General features: G+C 44.5%; 1 protein-coding gene across 2 annotated transcripts; it reads left to right on the forward strand.

The window, feature by feature from the left end:
* The first annotated feature begins 1,608 nt into the window (after positions 1 to 1,608).
* Positions 1,609 to 16,828, forward strand: exoc3l1 (exocyst complex component 3-like 1). 2 transcript variants are annotated; one of them, XM_031879336.1, is made up of 15 exons: positions 1,613 to 1,867; positions 5,674 to 5,849; positions 5,996 to 6,215; positions 7,116 to 7,328; positions 8,175 to 8,374; positions 8,464 to 8,682; positions 8,942 to 9,012; positions 9,991 to 10,108; positions 10,322 to 10,447; positions 11,770 to 11,870; positions 13,194 to 13,310; positions 13,732 to 14,002; positions 14,737 to 14,892; positions 15,512 to 15,645; positions 15,826 to 16,828. In XM_031879336.1, the coding sequence occupies exons 1-15, from the start codon at positions 1,825 to 1,827 to the stop codon at positions 16,010 to 16,012; spliced, it is 2,352 nt and encodes a 783-aa protein (XP_031735196.1). In that variant the 5' UTR covers positions 1,613 to 1,824; the 3' UTR covers positions 16,013 to 16,828. The 2 variants fall into 2 exon arrangements, with proteins under 2 accessions (XP_031735198.1, XP_031735196.1); XM_031879338.1 differs by lacking the exons at positions 11,770 to 11,870; positions 15,826 to 16,828 and having other exon boundaries at positions 1,609 to 1,867; positions 15,512 to 15,599.
* Positions 16,829 to 23,874: the final 7,046 nt, after the last annotated feature.

The raw sequence follows: 23,874 nt of genomic DNA on the forward strand, positions 1-23,874 counted from the left end.
AAATAATAAATGTGGGAGGGTCTAAGTCAAACATTCAGTACCTTCCCCACCAAAATATCTTCTGAACAAAATAGTGAAAGAACAATTTGTTTTTCAAATGTAGCTCCCACACACACATTTTAGACTTGCATGAGAGAAATTTGAAGTGCAGCACTGAAAGCTGATGTTCCCTTGGGAAAGCGTGTTTGTGCTGGCTCCAGCTTCGGGCTCACTTGGCACGCTCCTCGCTGCCTTCTGAAGAGGTCCGGGAAGCTTGGAGGCGGAAACAGGCCAGCCGGTTCAGAGGACTTAATAAAACAAAATTCCTACCATTGGTAGTAGCTGGCGCCGGTCAAACAGCTGCAGAGGGTCAGTGACACAAGTCTTTCTGTTTCAGTGAACACATCAGTTCAGCATCAACAATAGAGCTGACCTACCTGGTGTTAAGAGAAGGTTAAGGACTCACTAATGAAGTTATGAGAACGAAGTGTGGCTTGAATCCTCTTCTGACACCTGCATATACCTTCTGATGAAAGAACAATAGCCATGGACTCCATTAGTTCTTGGCTCCTTTCTGTCTTTTACACTGGGTTATAGGCTAAAGACTTATGCATTATACATTGTTTCTTCCTGTAACACTGTTTAATTGGCTTCCCTTTACGAGGCAAGACTTTTATGGAACACCATGTCCACCTAACCCCTATCCAGCCCCTTCTGCCACCGTCTATTGTTTTCCTAGTCCCCTCCCCTCAAAATCACTTTCTCATGCTGCTTCTAATGAAAAATCCAAATTACAATTTTTAATTTAATGCTCATGTGATCGTGTTCTTTTTGAGGCTATCAAGACACAATGACCCAAGTTTGACCACAGTTGTACCAATTACACAAAGAAGATGAAACATGTTAATTAGTGAGCCGATGGAGACAGATTTTGTTACCCCTAGGGGAGAGTCAGGCTGGTTGTTTCCCCTCGTTCTCAGTCTTTGTGCTATAAGCAAACCAACTTCTTGCAGTAACTTCATATTTATCATACGTGGTATCGATCTTCTCATCTAACGTTTAGCAATAAAAGTAAATTTAAGTGTTTCCCAAAATGTCGCACCATTCCTTTAAAACTCAAAAATGTACATAGATGAGCATGCAGTTCATTCTTGAGCTTGACAATTGAAAAGTTTGAAAGAACCCAACCCCTAGGTCCGCTTACTAGCTCTCTCCAGAGCTTTCAACCGCATCACATGGCATTCATGAGAGGGCGGGGTTTTGTTGACCTGCTACCTCAGTGGCTGGTAACATTTCATCCGTAATATATTTCTATTTATTTCGCCTGATGATGATAGCGTGGCTGAAAACTTTGAAATCTCAAAGCTGAGGTAAATATTCTGCTCTATTGTTATTTACCATCTTCTCAACTGGCCCCTGAATATAGCACACATCTCCCTATCCCTGCCCCTTTCTTCCCTTGACCTCCCCCCCCACCCTCCAGCATTATTCTCTTCCCTCTCCTCGCCCTGCTCCTTTCCTGCCGGCCTCTCAGCAAAGGATGTGTGTCTGGGAGAGAGTGTGTGTGTGTGTGTGTGTGTGTGTGTGTGTGTGTGTGTGTGTGTGTGTGTGTGTGTGTGTGTGTGTGTGTGTGTGTGTGTGTGTGTGTGTGTGAGTGAGGGGGAAGAGGAAAGCAGTCAGTAGAATGGATTTTTGCCCGCTCTCCATGCGTCCTCCTTCTTCTCTGTCTCATTTGTGTCCCTCTTCATCTTCCTCTGCCAGCGTTGCACCCTGGGCACCCTCAGTGCCAGCCCTCGGGGAAAAAGAGAGTCGTCTGGCGGACAGGCAGCTGAAAACCCAACTCCAATGTCTGCCAGGGATCTGAAGAATGGACAGGATGAACTAGAAGGTAACTGGAGGCACACACACTCACGCACACACTGTTTGCCAGCTGACAACATTGCTAAAAGGCCGACACCCACTTCTTCTAAAGTCTCTCGATAGCTAGAGACAAAACAAAGCGGTGAATGGCTGCAGTGTGGCCTGTCTTTGACAGAAATGAATGAACTGTTTCAAATACAAAAATCATTCAAGTATTAAGTTTAGAGTGATGCATCAATTTGTGGGCGGACCCTTTAACATTTGCCAGCCAGTGTCAACCACCCTTAGTGTGATGAAGGTTCCTCCCTGATCACAGGAGCTGTGATCAGGCTGTCAAATCTCGAGTATGTTTATGAAAAAACAAGGACTTTTTCTTTTAAGAGCTACACTACATCAGAGTCAGTTTGGTGTCCTCTGATGGCCCAAATGTTTATATATAACCTCAAAGTCCATTCAGTAATTGTTATGGAGCTGGCAATCATATCACATGACAACTTTGCCTAGTTTCTACTGTAGATGGTCCGATTTCCATTCTTTTATGTACACTTTAAGGACTTTCTTAGATAAAAAATACAATTCCATGACCACTGGGATTGAGGATCATGCCATATGATCAAAAGCTCCACAGCTATTTGAAGCTTGCTGGTTCCGAGGCCAAGAATTAACCTTGAATGCTCAAGTAATTTTTAGTACTTTTCTACCTGGAAAAAAATTAAGAAAAATGTTTATTTCATTTGTAAAAAAAAAAATGAAAATTGCAAAATTTAAAGGGACAGTGTAGGATTTTGCAGAGACAGATTAACAAAAGTGGTCAAAATTGGTGCAGCAGAAGTCAAAATAACCTGGTATTGGTCAAACTGTCGAAAACATGGATCCTAAACTTTCCATATTTGAACTCCGTAGCATCTTTTGTGTTCCTGTGACTAGTAAATTGAGATTAACATGTAAAATCGGTGAAGTGTCCCTTTAAAGATACAGAATATCTGCATTTAAAAAAGCATTTTAAGCATAGGCCTATCAGAAGTAGGTCTGCCGTCAAACCAGCTGTAATTCTCCACCATGTGCCATGATGACCTGAGGGTTTGTTAGTTTCTATATTTCCACGATTAGTCGACTAATCCGTAATTTTGTTCTGAGACAAGATTTCTTGAGGGCTAACCTCGACCATAGAAATTCTCAGTCAACTAACACAAAAGCACCACTTTAAAGTTGTGTTTACCAGTTGTGTTAATAAGTTCCTTGTAAATTAGTCATAAAAATGCGTAACCAATGACTAATCGATTAAAAATTCAATGTCATCTGAGGCCAAAACGACCAATTATTCGACTAGGAAGGGGCCGCCCAAGATTTCTTTGGTCTATTTGACGTTTTCTTTAGATGCTTTTTTCATGCTGAATAACTTATTTATAGAAAAAGTAGAAGGCACATCTCTGGTAAACACAAAAGTGGTGCTTTTGTGTGATTCTTTGTGGAGAAAATCAGTTTTACAGATCTGTCAATTTATCAACTAATTGAATGAGTGTTAGTCGACTAAGAATTCAATTTCGTCGAGGACAGTCCCTGCTGGTTTCCATAGCAAACTGCCTTTATCACAGCACTATAGTGCGGTAATCAGTGAGTAACCGCTGTGTTTTCCTCTGTGCATCAGCCCCGGCTTACATAACTCATCACTTTCCTCAAAGTAAGCTCTGTGGTTTATTGTTGTGCAGAGTTGCTGATGATGCTGTTTCAGCTCTCAGACTTTAGTGTTGGGGAGGGACAGCAGGGTGTCCCATGACCTTGTCTGAGACAGAGATGCTCCTGTTTGTGGGAATTGAGACGTCCAAACAGCTACACAAAAACTCATTGAGTGGCTGTGCTTACCATGCACTGTGATGCATGCTTAATCTATCTATTTTATCTTATCAACAAAGCTTTCAACCTTAAAGTGACAGAGCAACTGCTCAATGTTGGTGACCTAGCACAGCGCATAACTCACTGATCAGTAAATTATTCAACTAAGACCAATGAGGATGTGTCATTCAAATGGCAGCATTGTCACTTTACTCTTGATTGTGTCTGAGAAATGATATCTTGCTACCAGACCAGCCGGCTGACAACAGAGACTCAGCTTTTTCTGCCATAAAAAGGTCCTCTCCATAACGGTTAGTGGTGCACCGGTTCATAAAACAGTTCGGATCGTATCACGGATCGGCTCAAAAATCACAAAAGAAAAAAGGGAGAAAATATAACTTTTAGAGATTCCTGATGATGTTGTTTTGCCGCTGATACAACTTGCAGATCATTGATGATCCATATTGGCAGATACAGATCCCTTTGTTTAATTATAGCAGCTGGTCTACAAGGCTTCAGGCTTTTTCGCCACCATCCCAAACATCATTTCAACCAGTTGCAGACCTCCGCAATAAAGCACAGCAGGAAACTAACAGTGGCTTGTGTATCGCAGTGTGAAGGAGTTCTCAGTATTGAGACCAAGCCAGCTACTATGTGGTGCTGCTGCAGTACTTTTCTCAAATGTGTCTTATGTGTGCTTTTTAACGAACCGAAAAGGGCAAATTTAGTGAAAGCTGTGATGATGCAACAGGCCAGTAACCGTACTGAATCAGAATCAGAATTAGTTAGCTCGAGCTAACTGACATCACCTAAACATCAAGGAAGGAAGTCAAAATACAACTAAGATTTTACGATTTATATTACGGTAATTGTCTTTCACATTTTTCCATCAACACTATATTCATGATCTTAGAAGGTACATGGTAGTGTAATGAATGTGAATGTAAAAGGATTGTATGCTAACTAACTGAAACCAACTAAATATACTGTAGCTGCTGATTTGTTTTTTTGTTTGGTAGTTTAATAGTTTCAGCTTCTTTTCCCTAATCCCTTGTTTTTGTTGCCAGTGGGCTTTATTGTAATTTTTACATTTCCTGGAAAAATGTGATTCTCCACTCGACTTTAACGTCCCTTTTGTAGAATCTGAACAATTCTGACATTTGCGACTTCCAGTGGTATGATATCGGCAAAAAGATATCGGCAAACAAAAAACACATGCAATCAGAAAATGTTATATTTACATGAAATAAAATCTAGACGTTGGGTCGTTAAAAGAGTACTCCACCGATGTAGCATTGCACTCCCACACAGCTGTCTAATGAGACTAATGTTTGTAAAGGTGCTAAATTCTACATTCAGAGCATGTCTATGATTGAGGGATTGCCTCCACATGGCTGTCAACATGGTGACGGCTAAGCCGGGGGCTAGCAGCTAACAGGGCACACGTAAACAACGGCAACAGCACGGACAGAGCTAACGGTGTTAAGCAACTTCACTGCCAACAGTTGACTTAGAGATTTAGGTGTGTCATGATGGTAGCGGCTAATGTAGCCTCGGGCCGCCAGCCCCAAGCAGATTTGAGGTTACGGAGGTCTGGTATGCTCACATGTTTCCAACTCCAGCACCATTCAACAATCACTCAAGTGACATCACGTGAGGACATTTATCAAATTTTGCATAGCTTCCCCTGGAGCCACAAACGGCTTTATACAACTCGGTACAGCCCAAGACCTTTCAACATACTTTCATGTGTAGAATGGCTGAGTTTCCTTTTAACACAACAAATTGCAGTTATGTCTTCAGAGGTGCTCTATCTCCAAGAAATGCGTCTGAAATTAAATATACAATCTATTTTATTGGTTAGGGTTGTCTCCAGACCGAACATGTACCTTTTGCCATCTGTTACATGGAAATATTTGAGAACCCCTGGGTGGTGCAGTTACATATATTTTAGAACAATAACGTTATTCTTCCCCTGTGCTCTGTCTATCTTTCTGTCAGACGCGGTGCCGGTGGCTAAGGTGTGGCCGGAGGTGGAGAGGGCCGAGTGTTTGGCCCGCGGCGCAGCCCTGAAGTGGGCGTCGTGTGTTTTCTGCCGGCCTGAGCACCTGGAGCGACTGAGCCAATACAGGAAGAGAGAAAGTCAAAGGACTTCCTCCATACACACCAGACTCAAGGTGACATCACAGACACATGAACACATACTCATTATGAAACAATGTGACCTCAGTTTATTAAATGATCTCGTAAATTGTTGCAGCTGTGCACGTTAGAAGAACTTGTTGTAGTTCTAGTAACCACTGTACTGCTGCTTTCCTTCCAGTCCATGGTTCAGTCGTACCTGGAGGGGGTGGGCTGGGGTCTGGAGCAGCTCCGGGAGGCCAGGTTCGAGTTGAGGGAGGTGTCGCACACTTTGAAGAAAGCAGGGCTGGAGTCCAGTCGGAACGCAGAGGGGGTGAAGTCCCTGGAGAGGCTGAGAGAAGTGTTTGTCAGCCACCGTCAGCTCCTCGCTGCTGTCAGCAACCTGCCGCGCCTTTACTCTGGTGAGATGCTGCACAGTCATTCATTCATCATGAATTCAGTGAATGCTTTCAACATAGAACCATAGACTGTATGTCAGAAGTGGACGTAGTCACTGTGACGTCACGTACTGGTTTGCAGACTGCATATTTTGAAGGCTTGAGTTCAGCATTTTGGCCGTCACCAGAAGTGACACGAGAGGGTGGAGCTAAGTACAACCGAACACTCATCAAGACATTTTAGGCGACCAAAATGTAACAATTAACTTTCATGAGGTGAAAAGACACTGAAAGGGTAAAAGTTGTAAGACAAAAACAGACAATTCCCAGACTAGACAACGGCGTGGTAACGACCTGTCAATCACAAGGTAGCCCCGCCCTAAAATATACCCTGCTTTATGGTCTGTCTGACTCCAAATGGACCATCATTTACTAAATGAACATCATGCTGTATTGAAGAAGACTTGAAAGTAGAGATTGAGACCATAAACCCATGTTTACAATGTTTACTGAGGTAATAAATCAAGAGAGAAGTAGTCATTTTCTCATAGACTTCTATACAACCAGAGGAGTCGCCCCCTGATGGACATTAGAGAGAATTCAAGAGTAGGCACTTCAGCATTGTCTTCACTTGTCAGACCCAGAGGTTGCCGCCTGCATAGAACATTCTACTGTGATCAATATTGTACATGGAGTAGATAGAATAGTGGTAATATATTACAAATCAGCCCTACAATAAATGCCACTTTTGTGAATCTTGTGTTGTTTATGTTGTTTAATGGTAAAATATTGAATATATATGAAATTATTCTTGCTGGAAAGTTAAACAACTTCAGTCGTAGCAGCAAGAGGTTATTGTAAGTTGTTTACAGTTTGAGAAATATAAGTGCGCCCTCCTTCCTCCCCTTCCTTGCCCTTTTGCAGTGCGTAGCATGGTGCTGGAGACGGAGCGTCTGGTGGAGTCCCGACGGCTCCTGGAGGCCCACGCCCATCTGATGGATCTGGAGCACTGGCAGGACGACATACTCTGGCAGCTCCACGGGGCTGCTGGGACGGCAGGAAGCACGCTCAGCGCAGAGGACCAGGAGCTAGTGGCCAAATACTTCTCTGGAGTCGGGCAGCTGGTGGACGCCCTGGGTAAGGCCACAGTGACATCAGTTTCATTAATCTGACTTATTCAAAAGCAAACATACTGTATATGGCAACTGTGATTGCCATATATTGGAGTAAAATCATTCTTGCACGAGGCCCATTGTTCCCTGATGCTTCTCTGATGTTGCTTTTATCTAAATATGGCTACATAATATATTATAATGTAGATGATTGTTCAGTCTTGTCATTCAAATCTAAATCAAATTCAGACAGATCACCTGCAAAGATATGGGGAGTTCAGCTAGTTTAGGGAAAAGTTAAAGCAAATTTTCTTTTGTCTTTCTTTCTTTTTGGCCACTTGGGGACAGCGGAACAAGCTCATAACACACCACTGACATAGTTTCACCTTCATTAAGTTGTTAGCAAACATGTTGGCAAAAAGGTTTGCTGTTTGCACACCCAGTGGACTCGTAGTGGCATTAGCCATTAGTCATCTTGCTGGCCGTTCACCAGCCCCAGCTACAGTAGTTGCTCACATCGTCTGTCTGCTGATTAGTTCTGGACAGCTAACCTAAAGTCAGAACCTTTTGTGAGAAAAAAAAACATTATTTTGCTAAAGAGTGAACGTCAATTGCAGCTGCAGTTGGCAGCTGTTTGGGGGGCATGGAATCCAAAACAATGAGCTAAAAATCTCTACAGAGTTGAGAGGAGCCGCATTTGGGCGATAATTATCTGTGGGTTTGTAAATTGTAACAAGCAATTTGTCGCAGCACTCGGTCGTGCACCTCTGAATTTTTGTAACAGACGTGACTGTCACAAATAGCACTGTTAACACTATTAAATTCTCCATGCCAGGCTGCGTTGTTTCAGTCATGCCCCCTGTCACTGCAGGTAAGGAGCTGTGGGCGGTGGTGAGCAGCGCTCTGGCTCTGGCCCGACAGAACCCCACGCCGTTCGTATCAGCAGTGAGGATCGTGGAGCGGGAGGAGGCCCTGGACCGAGCTCTACTGGAGGAACGAGGGGGGACCAGAGGCACCAGCAGGCCCCTGCCCCCGGGACGACCTCGCTGCTGGAGAGCATGCTTCTTCCAGGTCGTGCACCAGCTGATCCAAAGTTTTTTTTTTTTTACCAAGTTCTCTTTTTTTACATGCCTAACTGTATGTTACCTTTCTTTTGTCAGGTACTAGAGGAGGCGGTCTCAGCGCGGTTTCGCAGCATTTCCTACCTGCACACGCGCGGCCCGGGTCTAGCAGGCCACCTCTCTGCTCTCCAGCACGGCATCATAGCTGATCTGGCCACCGTGCGCCACCTGCTGGAGCACTGCGTCCCGCCGCACTACCGGCTGACGGGGGCCTACCTGAGGGCCAGCCAACGCTGTTTACACGCTCACCTGGCACAGGTCAGTGATGAGAGAGTCTCAGAACAGTAACAAGGACTATTTTTATTGTTACCCACGATCATAGTTTACATGTATTATAATAGGAACCATGAGACTTAAACATGGTCTTTAATGGATTGTCCCAAATCTATTCTTAATTAATATATTAGTTTTCTCTATGGCAATCACCAACTGGAGTTTTTCAGTTTATCCTCATTTTCATCAACTATTTTTAAAACTGGTGCCCACCTCATGATACACATTGATACTTTTGGCCTAGGTTAGCAGCTGGGACCTGGAGAGTGGTGAAATCTTTGCTGTGCTCAACTGGGTGCTACACATCTACAACAGGTGAGATTCATGACCTGCACAGACTCTATTTAATTATTTGTCTTTCCCTCTGTGTGTGGGTTTGTTGCGGTTTGTGTAATGTTTTGCTCAATTTAAATCAGAATCAGCTTTATTGGCCATTTATGCGTACGAATACAGTGAATTTGACTCAGATTTTTTTGACGTTGCTCTCAACGCACAAACATAGAATATACAAATAAACAAGAAAAATATAAAAACAAAGACATTAAAGACAAAGTAGAACAGAGGTACGCATAAACATTTACACATTTAACTATGTACAATATAAATATATATACATGAACAATAACAATGGATTTGAGATATTAGTGCAGAATGTAGGTAATAGTGCAGTATGTCTGATTAATTGTTCATGAGAGTGACGGCCAGCGGAAAGAAGCTGTTCCTGTGTCTGGTGGTTTTGGCGTACAGAGCTCTGTAGCGCCAACCAGAGGGGAGGAGTTGGAACAGGTTGTGTCCAGGGTGTGAAGGGTCTGCAGTGATCTTTCCTGCCCGTTTCCTGACTCTGGAGGTGAACAAGTCTAGGATGGAGAGCAGGCTGGAACCAATGATTCTCTCTGCAGACCTGACAATCTGTTTCTGTCCTGTTTGGTGGCCGATCCAAACCAGACAGTGATGGAAGAACAGAGAACAGACTGGATGATGGTGGAGTAAAACAGAATCAGCAGTTCCTGGGGCAGGTTGAACTTCCTGAGCTTAACTTTAATACCTCATACTTGGTAGTTCACTGCTACTTGATAGCCATCTTTGACGTTCTCCTTATACCAGCCAGTCTCACTGAGAAAGATTGTGATGCTGTTGCCTTTGCCTCGCTCATAGACCGTAGACATATTCTGTTACAGTGGAAAAGCCCAAATCCATCTTCTACTACCTACCGGTTAAATGATTTAAAAATATATATATGGAGAAAACTTTTTTTTTTTTAAAGCTCAGATTGTGATGATGATGTTTTGGCAGCCCAGACATGATGGGTCATCCAGAGCTGGTGACCGAGATGGAGAAAGTGGAACTAGAGCCTCTCATCTCCACCGAGGGACTGGAGCAGCTGCAGAACAAATACGTGCAGAGTGTTCGGGTGAGTCCACCGTCTGGAAGTACGTACGACTACACATGTTGTGTTGGACCGCCATCATATCACATTTTCCAACAATTTGATGGATATTATCTTTTTACAAAAATGGTGATATTGAAATTGAAAGTTGCTAGGAACCATGTTAAAGTGGTAGGAACTGTAGTGGAACTACCTGTGTTATACTGATTCAGTGTGTTCATGTTGTTGCTGTTCTAGAAGTGTGTATCAGAGTGGATGCACAAAGCCCTACAAGTGGAGTTGCAAGACTGGCAGAGAGACCAGGAACCAGATACAGACCATGAAGGTTTCTACCAGACCAGCTTGCCCACTATCATCACACAGGTAAACACACACACACACACACACACACACACACACACACACACCAACCATACATTTCTTTAATAAAACCCGGAACCTCGTCAATCTCTTTTGACATCCAGTAGGAAGAATGCATCTGATCTCTTCCTTCATAAGTCTGATTCATCTCACATGCAGCTGGACCATTGGACATTCTTATCCTGGTTCTAGAGCTGCTGGACCAGCTTTTTACCCTCTCCCAGATAAACTGGAGGGTTGTGGAATGCAACTCAATTGTGCGAAGTATCTCAACATCCAGACAAGGTGTGAAGAGTGTCCAGTTTGGTGATGGTGATTGCTGATGATATTGTCACAGTTCCAACGCCTCCTGGAAACAACCTGGAAACCTGTTAATCCAAAAACAAATGTTTCTATTAGCTGAGTACTAGGCTATCAGAGCTCCCCAAAACAGATCACACTGCCATATGAATTTATAAGTTATGTTCAGGATCATATTAACGCTCAAATGGTCGTACGGGTTAGTATGGTCATGTTGTGGAAATGCTGTGAACAAGTCATGTGCAGGTTGGATGACATTACATAACGCTGCTTTCTTCCCAACTTCTTTAAAATGGTTTAATAATGTAAAGAATTGGTTAGCAAGTTCGGTTCCGTCGCTAAAGGTGACACGCAGGCTAGCTTGTTATGCCTGCAACGTTTGGAAGGTTTGTGATTAACGGTGGCTTGGAGCAATGGTTTCAAATGTGTGTCGAGAGAATTGGATAGTACTGAATTGAAAACCGGGGTCAAAAAAATCAATGGGAGCCCAAAACACTGGCTAACGGTACTTTTTTAAAACTTTGCTAACATTGCATTGTTGAAGTAAAATGGACCATTGCATGACATGCAATATCTCGTTAAAGACTATTTAATATTACTCGTTAAGGGGCTGATGAATGTATGTATGTATGTATGAGTGATGAACTGATAAAGAGTCCGTGGCAGTTAATAATCCTAGCGAACTCGTCTCTAACTTTGAATACATTTGTCATAATTTCTAATCATGTAAGATGATTTCATGGAGGAGTTATAGCCACAGACTGCACGTCGTTTAAATCAGAACCCCTATTGACCTTTTGGCTGTATTAGAACATGACCTCCAGTTTGTACTTAAAATGCTTTGTCGACGTCTTTGGTCTCTAGCTCTGGGTCGTGAACAAAAGAGTGACCTTTGTCTTCTTCTGTTTTTAAACCTACTCTAAGCAATTGACCTACCTTTCAGCATCATAGCATCACATTACCCGCAGCAGCAGCATCATATTATATCATGTGTTTGGTGGATCTGCTTTATAAAACCATGGCAGATGCTGGAGGAGAACGCCCGGGTGGCTCGGATGATTGGAGAGTCCCTGCGAGATCAGACGATACAGATGGGCCTGTATGAGATGGAGAACCTCCTAAACAGGTGTGCATTGATGCAGGTTGCGCTTGAGGATGCCTGTCAGCCTTTTTTTCCCAGTATACAACAGCAAGGGGAAAGCCTTCACTTTCACTTGTAGTGGTTGTTTTTCGTTGTTGATGATTACATTACATTACAGTACAGTCATTTAGCAGATGCTTTTATCCAAAGCGACTTACAATTCAGATTCTATCATTCATATACCGTAGGCACAGCCAGGGGAGCAATTTTGGGGTTAACATCTTGCTCAACATGCGCCGAAGCCGGGGATCGAACGGCCGATCCTCTGATTGAAGGACAACCCTGCTTTCCACTTAGCCACAGTTGCCCTGATCAGCTTCTTTGACTTGATGACTTTTAGTTAAAACACAATTCCTAACGGCTGGCTCAGTAACTGTTATCTATCTGACTCGTGGTGAGACACCACAGGATCTCACTATTAGGAACTCCGTAACGAACACCCACAGAACACAAGAGAGATTGGATTTTTGTTCAGTCCACGCAGGTTTATTTGCATCACACAGAGTACAAGTAAACCGAGTTGTCCCTGAATCAACTAACTTCACAATAGCAATGTACCTCACTTCATACCTTCATTCTGCTCTAGGTTTGGGTAATTTTGATTAATCACAGTCTATTTCCCCACTCGTCTTCCTCTGATTTAGCGTCAGTGGCAGCAGGTCAACGTGACCGGCTCCTGTTTCCCATCCGTTAGAAAACCTGCATTACTTGAACATCTGCTTCACCCCCCCTCTATCTTCACCCAGGCTCCTAGGCCTCTATGCTTACCCACCTACTCTCAAGGGAACAACAAAGTGTCTAGGACAGAGAGTCAGTCGACAAGCAAATCCACCTGAGATTAGCTTGGTTGAGTTGTGCATGTTTACGTGCGGCAAAACCTAGGCCCTTCTTAGTCCCTTGGCTGTCATAAATTACAGCGCTCTGCGTGCTTTTTCTCCTGATTTCCCTTATACCCGTCATCAGTGGACGTTTCTCTAATTGTAGTCTGACTGTGTCCTTTCTTTTACCCCCTGACATCCTGTTTCCCATACACACAATTGTAAAGTAGGTTTTTCAAAGATTGAACTTTACTTTACCTGCGTATCAAAAGGTTACAAGGTTAAGGCGGCCAAAAGAGCACAGACACCCTGCCTCAGTGATGTGAATATCATATGAAAATGATACAGGCCAATATCACAGTATGAATGTGAATATACATGAATACATTTCAAATTATGGATATGATTTTACACAAATATATTTCCAGACACACACATACATTTTTCTCCCACACACCCTTTCATTCACCTCCATTCCTTCACATCACAGGTTTCGAGAAGCTCTGGTGGAATTTGGGAAAGAGCATCGCAGGGATCTGAGCAACAACAAAAACAAGTTCTACTTCCACTATCTGCTGGCATCCATCAGCAACTGCATCATCCTCAAGTGAGACAATGGCAGCTTTCAAAGCTTTATTACACAAATGTTTGGACACACATAATGGATTACTAGATTCACTTTGTTTCCATGCTCCGGGAGAGGTACTTCATACTGTAAATAAGGATCAGTTTCTTCAGGTCAGCAAAAAAGATCAAGGTCATGTCCATTTACCACACGATAAGTCGATAACATATCAATGATCACGGTCATGTCCATATATCGTACAATAAGTCGATAACTATCAATGATTGAGGTCTTGTCCATATATTGTACGATAAGTAGATAATGTAAAAATAATGGAGGCCTGATCAAGGCGGTGCTGTCTGTGTAGTGGTCCTCCCATCACAGCACATTACAAGAATTGACAAAATATAACAACAAATACAGGCCTGAATCAAATCCACGTTGTCCTTTGTTTTCGATACAGAAAATCCACAGAGAGTCTGCAGAAGCAGCAGTCGTCCCGCTCGGCGGGACAGTTCTCTCGGACTCCTCCAAACCCCCTGGCAGCGCTGGACCGGGCGGTGAGACGGGCGTGTTGCCTGGTGATGGATCAGCTCCTGCTGGACCTCCAGCCCTTCCTCCCGGGCCTGCTGACCCGATCCTGGCTGGTCCAGGGAGACCCCACCCCCAAACTCTGCCGCGTCCTCGAGCGCCACCTGGAGATGCACGGCCGCGTTCGACCACCCTGCAGACAGGTCACCGCTTGGCTCTGAATCTGTCTGCACTGTGTAGATGCTATTTCAGTTGCACAGACATTTCTCAGCAGTAGAGCTGTTTTTGACAATATATTGTCCAAAGGTTCTTCTGTGGTTGCAGCTGAAGAACCTTCTTGTTACCCCAAATATTTTCTCCATGTGTGTTAATGTACATTATGTGGTATAAGATTATTTATTTCTTGAATACCTCAAAAAAACAAATATGCCCACTGCAGTCCAAATGTATGAATATTTATCAAACCAGGAATTCATCGTATGACTACGTAAATCATAAACTCAAAACTTTTGCCCATTTATGCTTTTGGCCCAGTGTCAGCTGAAATCATTTTAGAAGGCAAACCAATAGCTCTTGAATTTTCTACCTTGTGATTGACAGGTCGTTGCCAGAGCCATATATGGTGTTTCTACTACGGTGCCACTCCTTTGACTCCAAATATGATCACTTCCGTTCACTGGTTGCAAAAATCCAAGATGGCGACGAGCAAAATTACGAACTAGAGGCTTCAAAACCGAAGTGCACAAACCAATGCGTGAAAGTCACGACGACTATGTCGACCTCTTATCTATGATCCAAGGATATATATTTCTAAAATACTTATTGCAACATAATGTTTTGTAGCCCGACATCTTGACTGGAGCTGCTTCACTCTGCTTACAGGAGACATGTCCTTGTCATTGCTCTGAACCTTGTGTCATGTGTGCTCAACATGCAGCGTCTGCAGGAGGAGGCCCAGTGGCTGATGGTGGTGGAGTACGTCAGGGCTCTGATGCAGAAGAGGCTGGTGTGTCGCAGCGCCGAGGAGAGGAGGCAGCTCGCGCAGCAGATGGTTCAGGACGACCAGCAGTTTAGAGAAATCCTCCACGGCCTGGTGAGGAGGAGCCGACTCTTTCTGTCACGATTCATGACAGAAATGTTCATTCATGTTCACCCCCTTCCTAACCCTAGATCCAGTGTTACGCTGAAGTCTTAGGATTTCTTGGATGCAAGTCAAGGCAGCTAGGGTGCACACGTATTTGCACACACCACCAAGGCTGATGATTGTAATAAATAAGGCCATTCATACAAAGTTTACGCAACAGCGATGCCCTGCAACAGAATCCACACAGCACCCTTTGCTTCTTCTTGTTACTGTGCTGGTACCCAAGAAGAGGAGACATGGTATCCTGCTTTAATATAGGTTCCTGCTAAAAGCACTGGATTGAATTTGAAGCTTCGCGCAACCTCTGACTGACTTTGTCATTCACGGCGGAACATGGCTCTCACACTCACTATTCATATTTGAGAATAAATGTTTAGCAATTTGAATAATGAATACTTCTGGACATTATTACGCTTTTAAAAGACAGTTGTATTGACAATTGCAAGAGACAAATATTTCTTTTATGATTTTAGATACTCCCCGACATGTTCCTGTTGAGGCTTTCTCCCCGAGACAGGTTGCTGCTTGGGCCCATATAAATCAAACTCATATATGTACCTGTCTGCAGGAGGGTGAAGGCTCAGTACCTGAAGTGAATCCTTTGTCCTTACTACCCGTCCTCGCTGACTTCATCCGACTGAAAGACCCCGGCATGCTCACTCTGGAAGTTTCTGGACTCGCAGCCAAGTACCCCGACATCAGGTAATCTGACCTCACCTGCTTTTCAGTCCTCCATGCTAATAGTAAAAATCATTTAATATTAATGGTGTTCAGTCAAAAAGGTTATTTTGAAAAGCCAACATTATTATCTACCATATAAAAACATGAAACATTTTGTAATATTCTGCTCTTTATGACCATGTTTTTTTTCTTTCCCCTCAGTGAAGAGCATGTGTCTGTCCTGCTGGATATCCGTGGGGATGTCTCCAGGGACATCAGAGGGGCTGTGCTGGACTTGCTGGAGCAGAGCGCCCCGCCTCTGCCTGCGGGATACCGGCCCATCTTCACCGATATCCTGGTCCCCCCCCCCACCATGGCCTTCTGTCTGCCAACCGCCAAGTGTGCGTGATGGCGACTGAAACTGCAGCTTACACGCATCAATCATACTGGGAGCTGCCCAGTGTCACCGTCTTCTTTTGTGTCCCAGTGAAGTAGATTAAGGGTTCGTGGCCTTTGCTTGTATAACTTGGCCCGTCAGGGTAAGCAGTCATCGGAAACCGTTTGGAAAAGGGACGGCACTTTGAGAAAATACTTGCCAGGGGATTGGTCGAACCATCAGTCAATCAAACACTTGCCGAAGCCGATCAGGATAAGAACGAAACATGTTTTCAATGCCGTTCTCTGCTCTTCTTTCAATGAGGAGAAACTCTCAAGTTCCGAACTTATCCAGGAGCTGCCATCGTCGTTTAGAACAAACAGTGGCCTCTGCCTGTCGTGACATACACCTAAGCCACGCCCCCTAGCTACAGTAGCTCCTCGAGCAAGGCCAATTGCTTCAGTCACTAGCTTACCGGACACAAACGCATTTCTTGAAGCCTGACGGGAGGGATTTTTCTTGTGGTGTCGCGTGACACCGCGATAATCCAGCTGCCGTGCAAGGTTAGCATCCATGAGCCACTATAGCTCGATTAGGTTGCAAGGTAAAACGATATCTTTCACGCTGTCACAACTTGTTCTCATGTGTCTCAGCGACCATTGACAGTACTTTCTACTGAGCAAATGCTTTGAACGCCGTCAGCAAAAATTCCTTTTTCACCTTCGCTGTGTTTGGGCGACAGCAGACATTTTAGAGGCTGATACTTTAAAACTTCGGCTCACAAAACCTAATGGTAAATGGACTGTACTTGTATAGCACTTTTCTAGTCTTTCCGACCACTAAAAGCGCTTTCACACTACTTGTCATCATTCACCCATTCATACACTGATGGCAGGGGCTAAGTGACGCCTGCCTATCACATTCATACACCATAGGCACAGCTACGGGAGCAATTTTTGCAAATCCATCTGCATGGCTATATGTTGCTGCTGAAACGTTTTTCTGACTCGGGTCCACCAACATGTTAAGTTACATCCATCACGTAACACAATAGCACCTATTGGAGATATTTAATTAGGAACTTGTGACACCTTTCTGACTCCTGACCAATAAAAAAAACACTGACAGACATAGAAGTGCAAAATCCTCCTGCAGCCTGTGAGATATTCATGGTCTACTTTTAGATCTTCTCTCTGAATGTATTCAACTGTGAAGCCTGGTTTTCAGTCAGGGCTCCTGGACTGTACACCATCCCACCTGAAAAACTTAGGCTGCTAATTCATTACTTTAATTACCTTTCAAATCTATTATTCATGAACTTGTTTTTTTATTTTGTCCAATTTTAACTTGTATTGCTGCTCATATTGGGTATTTTAATCAGATTTTTCTAAGTATTTATTGTATTTATGTATTATTGTTCTGCTGTTATCTTTTGTTCTGGTTCAATGCCAGCCCTCTAAAGCACATTGTAAACGCATGTTTAAATAAATGCTTTGTCAAGCAAACTTAATTTTTCACCTATTGCTTGGATTAGTTAATTTTTACTAATAGTGCCCAGTACATATTGTGATGACCCCTTCCTTCCACCAGGGGTCTGTGTCCTGTTTCCTCTCAGTTTGTCTTTCAGGATGTTGATCAGCCACTGATGGGCAACACCTGAGCCTGGTTTGGTCCCAGGTATAAAGGCTGTCCCTCTTTTTTGGCTGGGGGCCTCCCCGCTCCTCTCCTCTCCGACTCTTCTTTGGCTGGGGGCCTCCCCGCTCCTCTCCTCTCCGACTCTTCTTTGGCTGGGGGCCTCCCCGCTCCTCTCCTCTCCGACTCACCTTTGGCTGGGGGCCTCCCCGCTCCTCTCCTCTCCGACTCTTCTTTGGCTGGGGGCCTCCCCGTGCCTCTCTTCCCTGCCTCCTGTTTGGAGGACCTGGCTGCTGCTTTGTTTTGATTGTTTGGTTTAGTTCAGTTATTGGTTCATTAAATAAATCCTACTTTTAACTCGTCTTGTCTCCCTCATGTTATGGCCTTTTGAGCCGGGTCATGACAATACCAAAGTATATATTTATTATTAATCATGGTAGAAGCGTTCACGTTCGCGATCCCTGTCAGGTTTAAACAAACCTGCGAATTCTACCGAAGACACTGAAGCCGAGTGAAAGACAATGATGTCCAGAAGCTCAACAAACGACAGCAGCCCTCCAGTCCGGAGCAGGAAGAGGCCAATGCCCACCTCCAAGGCCAGCACTGACCATCATATCTCTCAATGTTGAAGGACTGTCTACAACTAAAGAAGAACTTGTTGCAAAACTCTGCAAAGAATACCAGTGCGATATTCTCTGCCTACAGGAAACTCACCGCAGACCAAAAAATCATCGCCCTTGTGTGGAAGGTATGACCACCCTCATAGAGAGACCACATAAGAAATATGGCAGCATCATGCTAGCAAAAAATGGGACAATTGCCGAATCAACATCAAAGAGCGATGAAAACAACATTGAAGTCCTAACCACTGAGCTCAGAGGAGTTACCATCACCTCAGTCTACAAACCGCCCCCCATACCTATGGAGATGCCTGAAATACCACCATCCGGAAAACCGAAGATTGTGATAGGAGATTTTAACAGCCACAGCACGCAATGGGGATACGCCAACAACAATGCAGATGGAGATGCAGTAGAAATATGGGCTGAAAACTGCCAGCTTAATCTGATCCACGACGCAAAACAACCACAGTCCTTCAACAGCGGACGATGGAGAGCAGGTTACAACCCTGATATCGTGTTTGTCAGCCACAAGATCGCCGGATTAAGCAAAAAGCTGGTCTTGGAGCCACTGCCAAGGACCCAACACCATCCCATCAGCATCACAGTCAACGCTGCAATAACCCCAGCCACAGTTCCATTCCAAAGAAGATTCAACTTTGGAAAAGCGAACTGGCCTGGCTTCCAAGAACATCTTGAAAGGAAGATTGCCCATCTCCCAGCAGACCCCAGGAACTATGACAAACTCACTGAGCTTGTGCATGAAGCAACCCGCAAGAACATCCCAATACATCCCGGGCCTTGACGCTACAAGTACCGAACTGTACGAGCGATACCAACGGCTCTATGAATCTGACCCCTTTGCTGAAACTACCACCGAAGTAGGTGAGAGACTCATGACCTCCATTTCAGAAGGCCGCCACCTGAAGTGGAAAAACCTGCTGCAGACAACTGATATGGCAAAGAATAGCAAAAAGGCATGGAGCCTCATCCGAAAAATCAGCAACGATCCATCAACCGCAACTCTGCAACAGTATACGACCACTGCCAACCAAGTTGCGCACCAGCTGCTGCTCAATAGGAAACCCACCACTAAACAGCCAAGACCAAAGGTAGATCGAGTAAAGCACTCCCAAACCATGGGACTGACCAAGCCATTCTCCCCTGAAGAGCTTAATATCAGCATCAACTCCGTTAAAACCGTCAAAGCCATCGGACTGGATAATATTTTCACTGAAGAGATCAAGCATTTTGGACCTCTGATGAGGAAATGGATCCTCGAGCTGATGAATAAGTGCATGCTGACAAAAAACATCCCAAAAATCTGGAGGAAAACCAGGATTATTGCCTTTCTCAAACCAGGCAAAGACCCAACGCATGCAAAGAGCTTCCGCCCAATCTCTCTGCTATGCCACCTCTACAAGCTGTTTGAGCGCTTGATCCTCAACAGGCTTGCCCCTGTTGCTGAACCAGCCATCATACCTCAACAAGCCGGATTCCGACCTGGCATATCTACAACAAGCCAACTTCTGAACAACACATCGAGGACGGATTCCAGAAAGGACTGGTAACAGGAGCCGTCTTTGTCGATTTGTCTGCCGCATATGACACTGTGAACCACCGCCTCCTCCTAAAAAAGATCTTGGAGTTGACAAAAGACCTGGCACTCACAGACCTCATTGGAGCCCTTCTGAAAGACAGGCGCTACTTTGTTGTCCTGAATAACAAGCAGAGTCGCTGGCGACAACAACGGAATGGCCTACCTCAAGGTAGTGTGCTGGCCCCACTACTGTATAGCATCTACACCAACGACCAGCCAATGGACCAGAACACTGAGCGTTTCATCTATGCAGACGATCTCTGTGTAACATCTCAAGATAACTCGTTTGAAGCAGTAGAATCAAACCACCACAGCTCTAGAGGAGCTACTCCTCTATTACGAGCGCAACCACCTACATGCCAACACTGCAAAGACCCAAGTCTGCTCCTTCCATCTCAGAACCATGAAGCCAACCGACCACTTAACATCAAATGGTCTGGAACACCACTTGAACACTGTACCCACCCTGTCTACTTTGGAGTAACCCTGGATCGTACTCTCTCCTTTAAGGAGCACATCAACAACACAAAATCCAAAGTCGGTTCCCGAAACAACATCCTACGGAAACTGACCAACTCCAAATGGGGAGCCACAGCACACACATTAAGATCTACTGCTCTGGCCATGTGCTATTCCTCTGCGGAATATGCATGTCCAGTTTGGGAGAGGTCAACCCATGCCAAGAAACTTGACCCAGCACTGAACAACACCTGCCGCCTGATCACTGGCTGCTTGAAACCCACCAACACAAGCAACCTTCACCTCCTCGCTGGCATTGCCCCTCCTGATATTAGACGGGAAGTTGCCAGCCGAGTCGAGAAAACAAAATCTACTAGTGATGAACGCCATCTCCTCCATGGATGTCACCCTCCGGCCCAACGGCTAAAATCAAGAAGAAGCTTTCTCAGCCATGTCCAGCCCCTAATAAAGTCTCGGGAAGAAACCAGACTCCAACTCTGGAGGGAAAAGCTTGAGAATGACCCTCCTCCAACTTTCATGGGAATACCCCCCCACTGAAAACCTTCCCCCTGGCCCAGAAGCACCATGGGCTCAATGGAAAACACTAAACCGCCTCAGAACAAGAACGGGACGATCAAAAGCTGCTCTGGTCAGATGGGGCTACAACGCTGGCCTAACCACCTGTGAATGTGGAGAAGCAGACCATACTATGGAGCACTGCCTTGTCTGCCCTCTACTACCCAACCCTTGCAACTCAAAAGACCTTGCAGTGTTCAATAAAAATGCAAAGGACTGTGTAAAGGAATGGGAAACTGTCGTATAACCATCACGCTTCAGTGAAACGAAAAGAAGATTAAACTGGAGCCGATCCCAGCTGACATTGGGCGAAGGCAGGGTACAAATAACCTAAGCTGCATGTCTTTGGACTGTGGGAGGAGGCCGGAGAACCCGGAGGGAACCCACGCTGCCAAGGGGAGAACGTGTAAACTCCACACAAACTCTTGCTGTGAGGTGACAGTGCTAGCCACTCCACCACAACAGCCCTTATTTGATGGTATATGTATTATCAATGTGATGCCTGAACTTATTTGATGGTGTATTTACAGTTGTGTGAAAAAGTGTTTGCCCCCTTCCTGATTTCTTATTTCTTTGCATGTTTGTCACACTTAAATGTTTCAGATCAAACTAATTTAAATATTAGACAAAGATAACACAAGTAAACACAAAATGCAGTTTTTAAATGAAGGTTTTTATTATTAAAGGGGGGAAAAAAATCCAAACCAACATGGCCCTGTGTGAAAAAGTGATTGCCCCCTAAACCTAATAACTAGTTGGGCCACCCTTAGCAGCAACAACTGCAATCAAGCGTTTGCGATAACTGGCAATGAGTCTTTTACAGCATTGTAGAGGAATTTTGGCCCACTCATCTTTGCAGAATTGTTGTAATTCAGCCACATTGGAGGGTTTTCGAGCATGAACCGCCTTTTTAAGGTCATGCCACAGCATCTCAATCGGATTCAGGTCGGGACTTTGACTAGGCCACTCCAAAGTCTTCATTTTGTTTTTCTTAAGCCATTCAGAGGTGGACTTGCTGGTGTGTTTTGGATCATTGTCCTGCTGCAGAACCCAAGTGCGCTTCAGCTTGAGGTCACGAACAGATGGCCGGACATTCTCCTTCAGGATTTGTTGGTAGACAGCAGAATTCATGGTTCCATTTACCACAGCAAGTCTCCCAGGTCCTGAAGCAGCAAAACAGCCCCAGACCATCACACTACCACCACCATATTTTACTGTTGGTATGATGTTCCTTTTCTGAAATGCCGTGTTACTTTTACGCCAGATGTAATGGGACATACACCTTCCAAAAAGTTCAACTTTTGTCTCGGCAGTCCACAAAGTATTTTCCCAAAAGTCTTGGGGATCATCAAGATGTTTTCTGGCAAAACTGAGACGAGCCTTTTATGTTCTTTTTGCTCAGCAGTGGTTTTCGTCTTGGAACTCTGCCATGCAGGCCATTTTTGCCCAGTCTCTTTCTTATGGTGGAGTCATGAACACTGACCTTAATTGAGGCAAGTGAGGCCTGCAGTTTTTTGGATGTTGTTCTGGGGTCTTTTGTGACCTCTTGGATGAGTCGTCGCTGCGCTCTTGGGGTAATTTTGGTCGGCCGGCCACTCCTGGGAAGGTTCACCACTGTTCCATGTTTTCGCCATTTGTGGATAATGGCTCTCACTGTGGTTCGCTGGAGTCCCAAAGCTTTAGAAATGGCTTTGTAACCTTTTCCAGACTGATAGATCTCAATTACTTTGTTTCTCATTTGTTCCTGAATTTCTTTGGATCGCAGCATGATGTCTAGCTTTTGAGGATCTTTTGGTCTACCTCACTTTGTCAGGCAGGTCCTATTTAAGTGATTTCTTGATTGAGAACAGGTGTGGCAGTAATCAGGGCTGGGTGTGGCTAGAGAAATTGAACTCAGCTTTCCAAAGATGTGATAAACCACAGTTAATTTATGTTTTAACAGGGGGCAAACACTTTTTCACACAACTGTATATAAATTCAGGCATCACATTGATTAAGAAACAGACAAAAACAATGAAGGTGGAGCATTAAAGCAAAATGTGTGAAGTGGGGAGTTTTCATGTTGATACATAACAAAGTATGCAAAAACAAACTATTGTATCATTTCCATGTTTTCTTTTTCAGGACAAACCGGGCTATCAGAATATGGACATTACACTGATGTCACATGGATATATAAATATATCACCATATATACAAAAGAAAAACAAAATGAAAATTGAATCTCAGATATTTATTAAAATCACATATAACACAATAGTGAACAGCAACAATTGCACAAACAGCACAGATCTACATGATACTCGGATGGGCTGAATGTCATGTGATTCATTAGGGCGTGGCCTCTGAGATCAGCACTTTAACGCACACACACACACAGTTAAAAGTTTCCGGGCAGAAATCTCGCTGATGTACATTGGTTCCACGTTACCTGTAAAATCTCTTTTAGGGTTAGCCGGAAAAATAAACTGACTTTGATGGAACAAATAATTGACATTTGAGGGAAAGTCAGAGCACTGTTGCTCCACCAGGTCACAAAGGTCAGAGCACCGTTACTCCGCCAGGTCACAAAGGTCAGAGCACCATTACTCCGCCAGGTCACAAAGGTCAGAGGACCATTACTCCGCCAGGTCACAAAGGCCAGAGCACAGTTACTCCACCAGGTCACAAAGGTCAGAGCACCGTTACTCCGCCAGGTCACAAAGGTCAGAGCACCATTACTCCGCCAGGTCACAAAGGTCAGAGCACCATTACTCCGCCAGGTCACAAAGGCCAGAGCACAGTTACTCCACCAGGTCACAAAGGTCAGAGCACCGTTACTCCGCCAGGTCACAAAGTTCAGAGCACCATTACTCGACCAGGTCACAAGGGTCAGAGCACCGTTACTCCCCCAGGTCACAAAGTTCAGAGCACCATTACTCGACCAGGTCACAAGGGTCAGAGCACCGTTACTCCGCCAGCTCACAAGGGTCAGAGCACCGTTACTCCGCCAGCTCACAAAGGTCAGA

This window comes from Anarrhichthys ocellatus, unplaced genomic scaffold (assembly GCF_004355925.1).
Source record: "Anarrhichthys ocellatus isolate YVR2014 unplaced genomic scaffold, GSC_Weel_1.0 scaffold247, whole genome shotgun sequence".
Taxonomy (NCBI): domain Eukaryota; kingdom Metazoa; phylum Chordata; class Actinopteri; order Perciformes; family Anarhichadidae; genus Anarrhichthys; species Anarrhichthys ocellatus.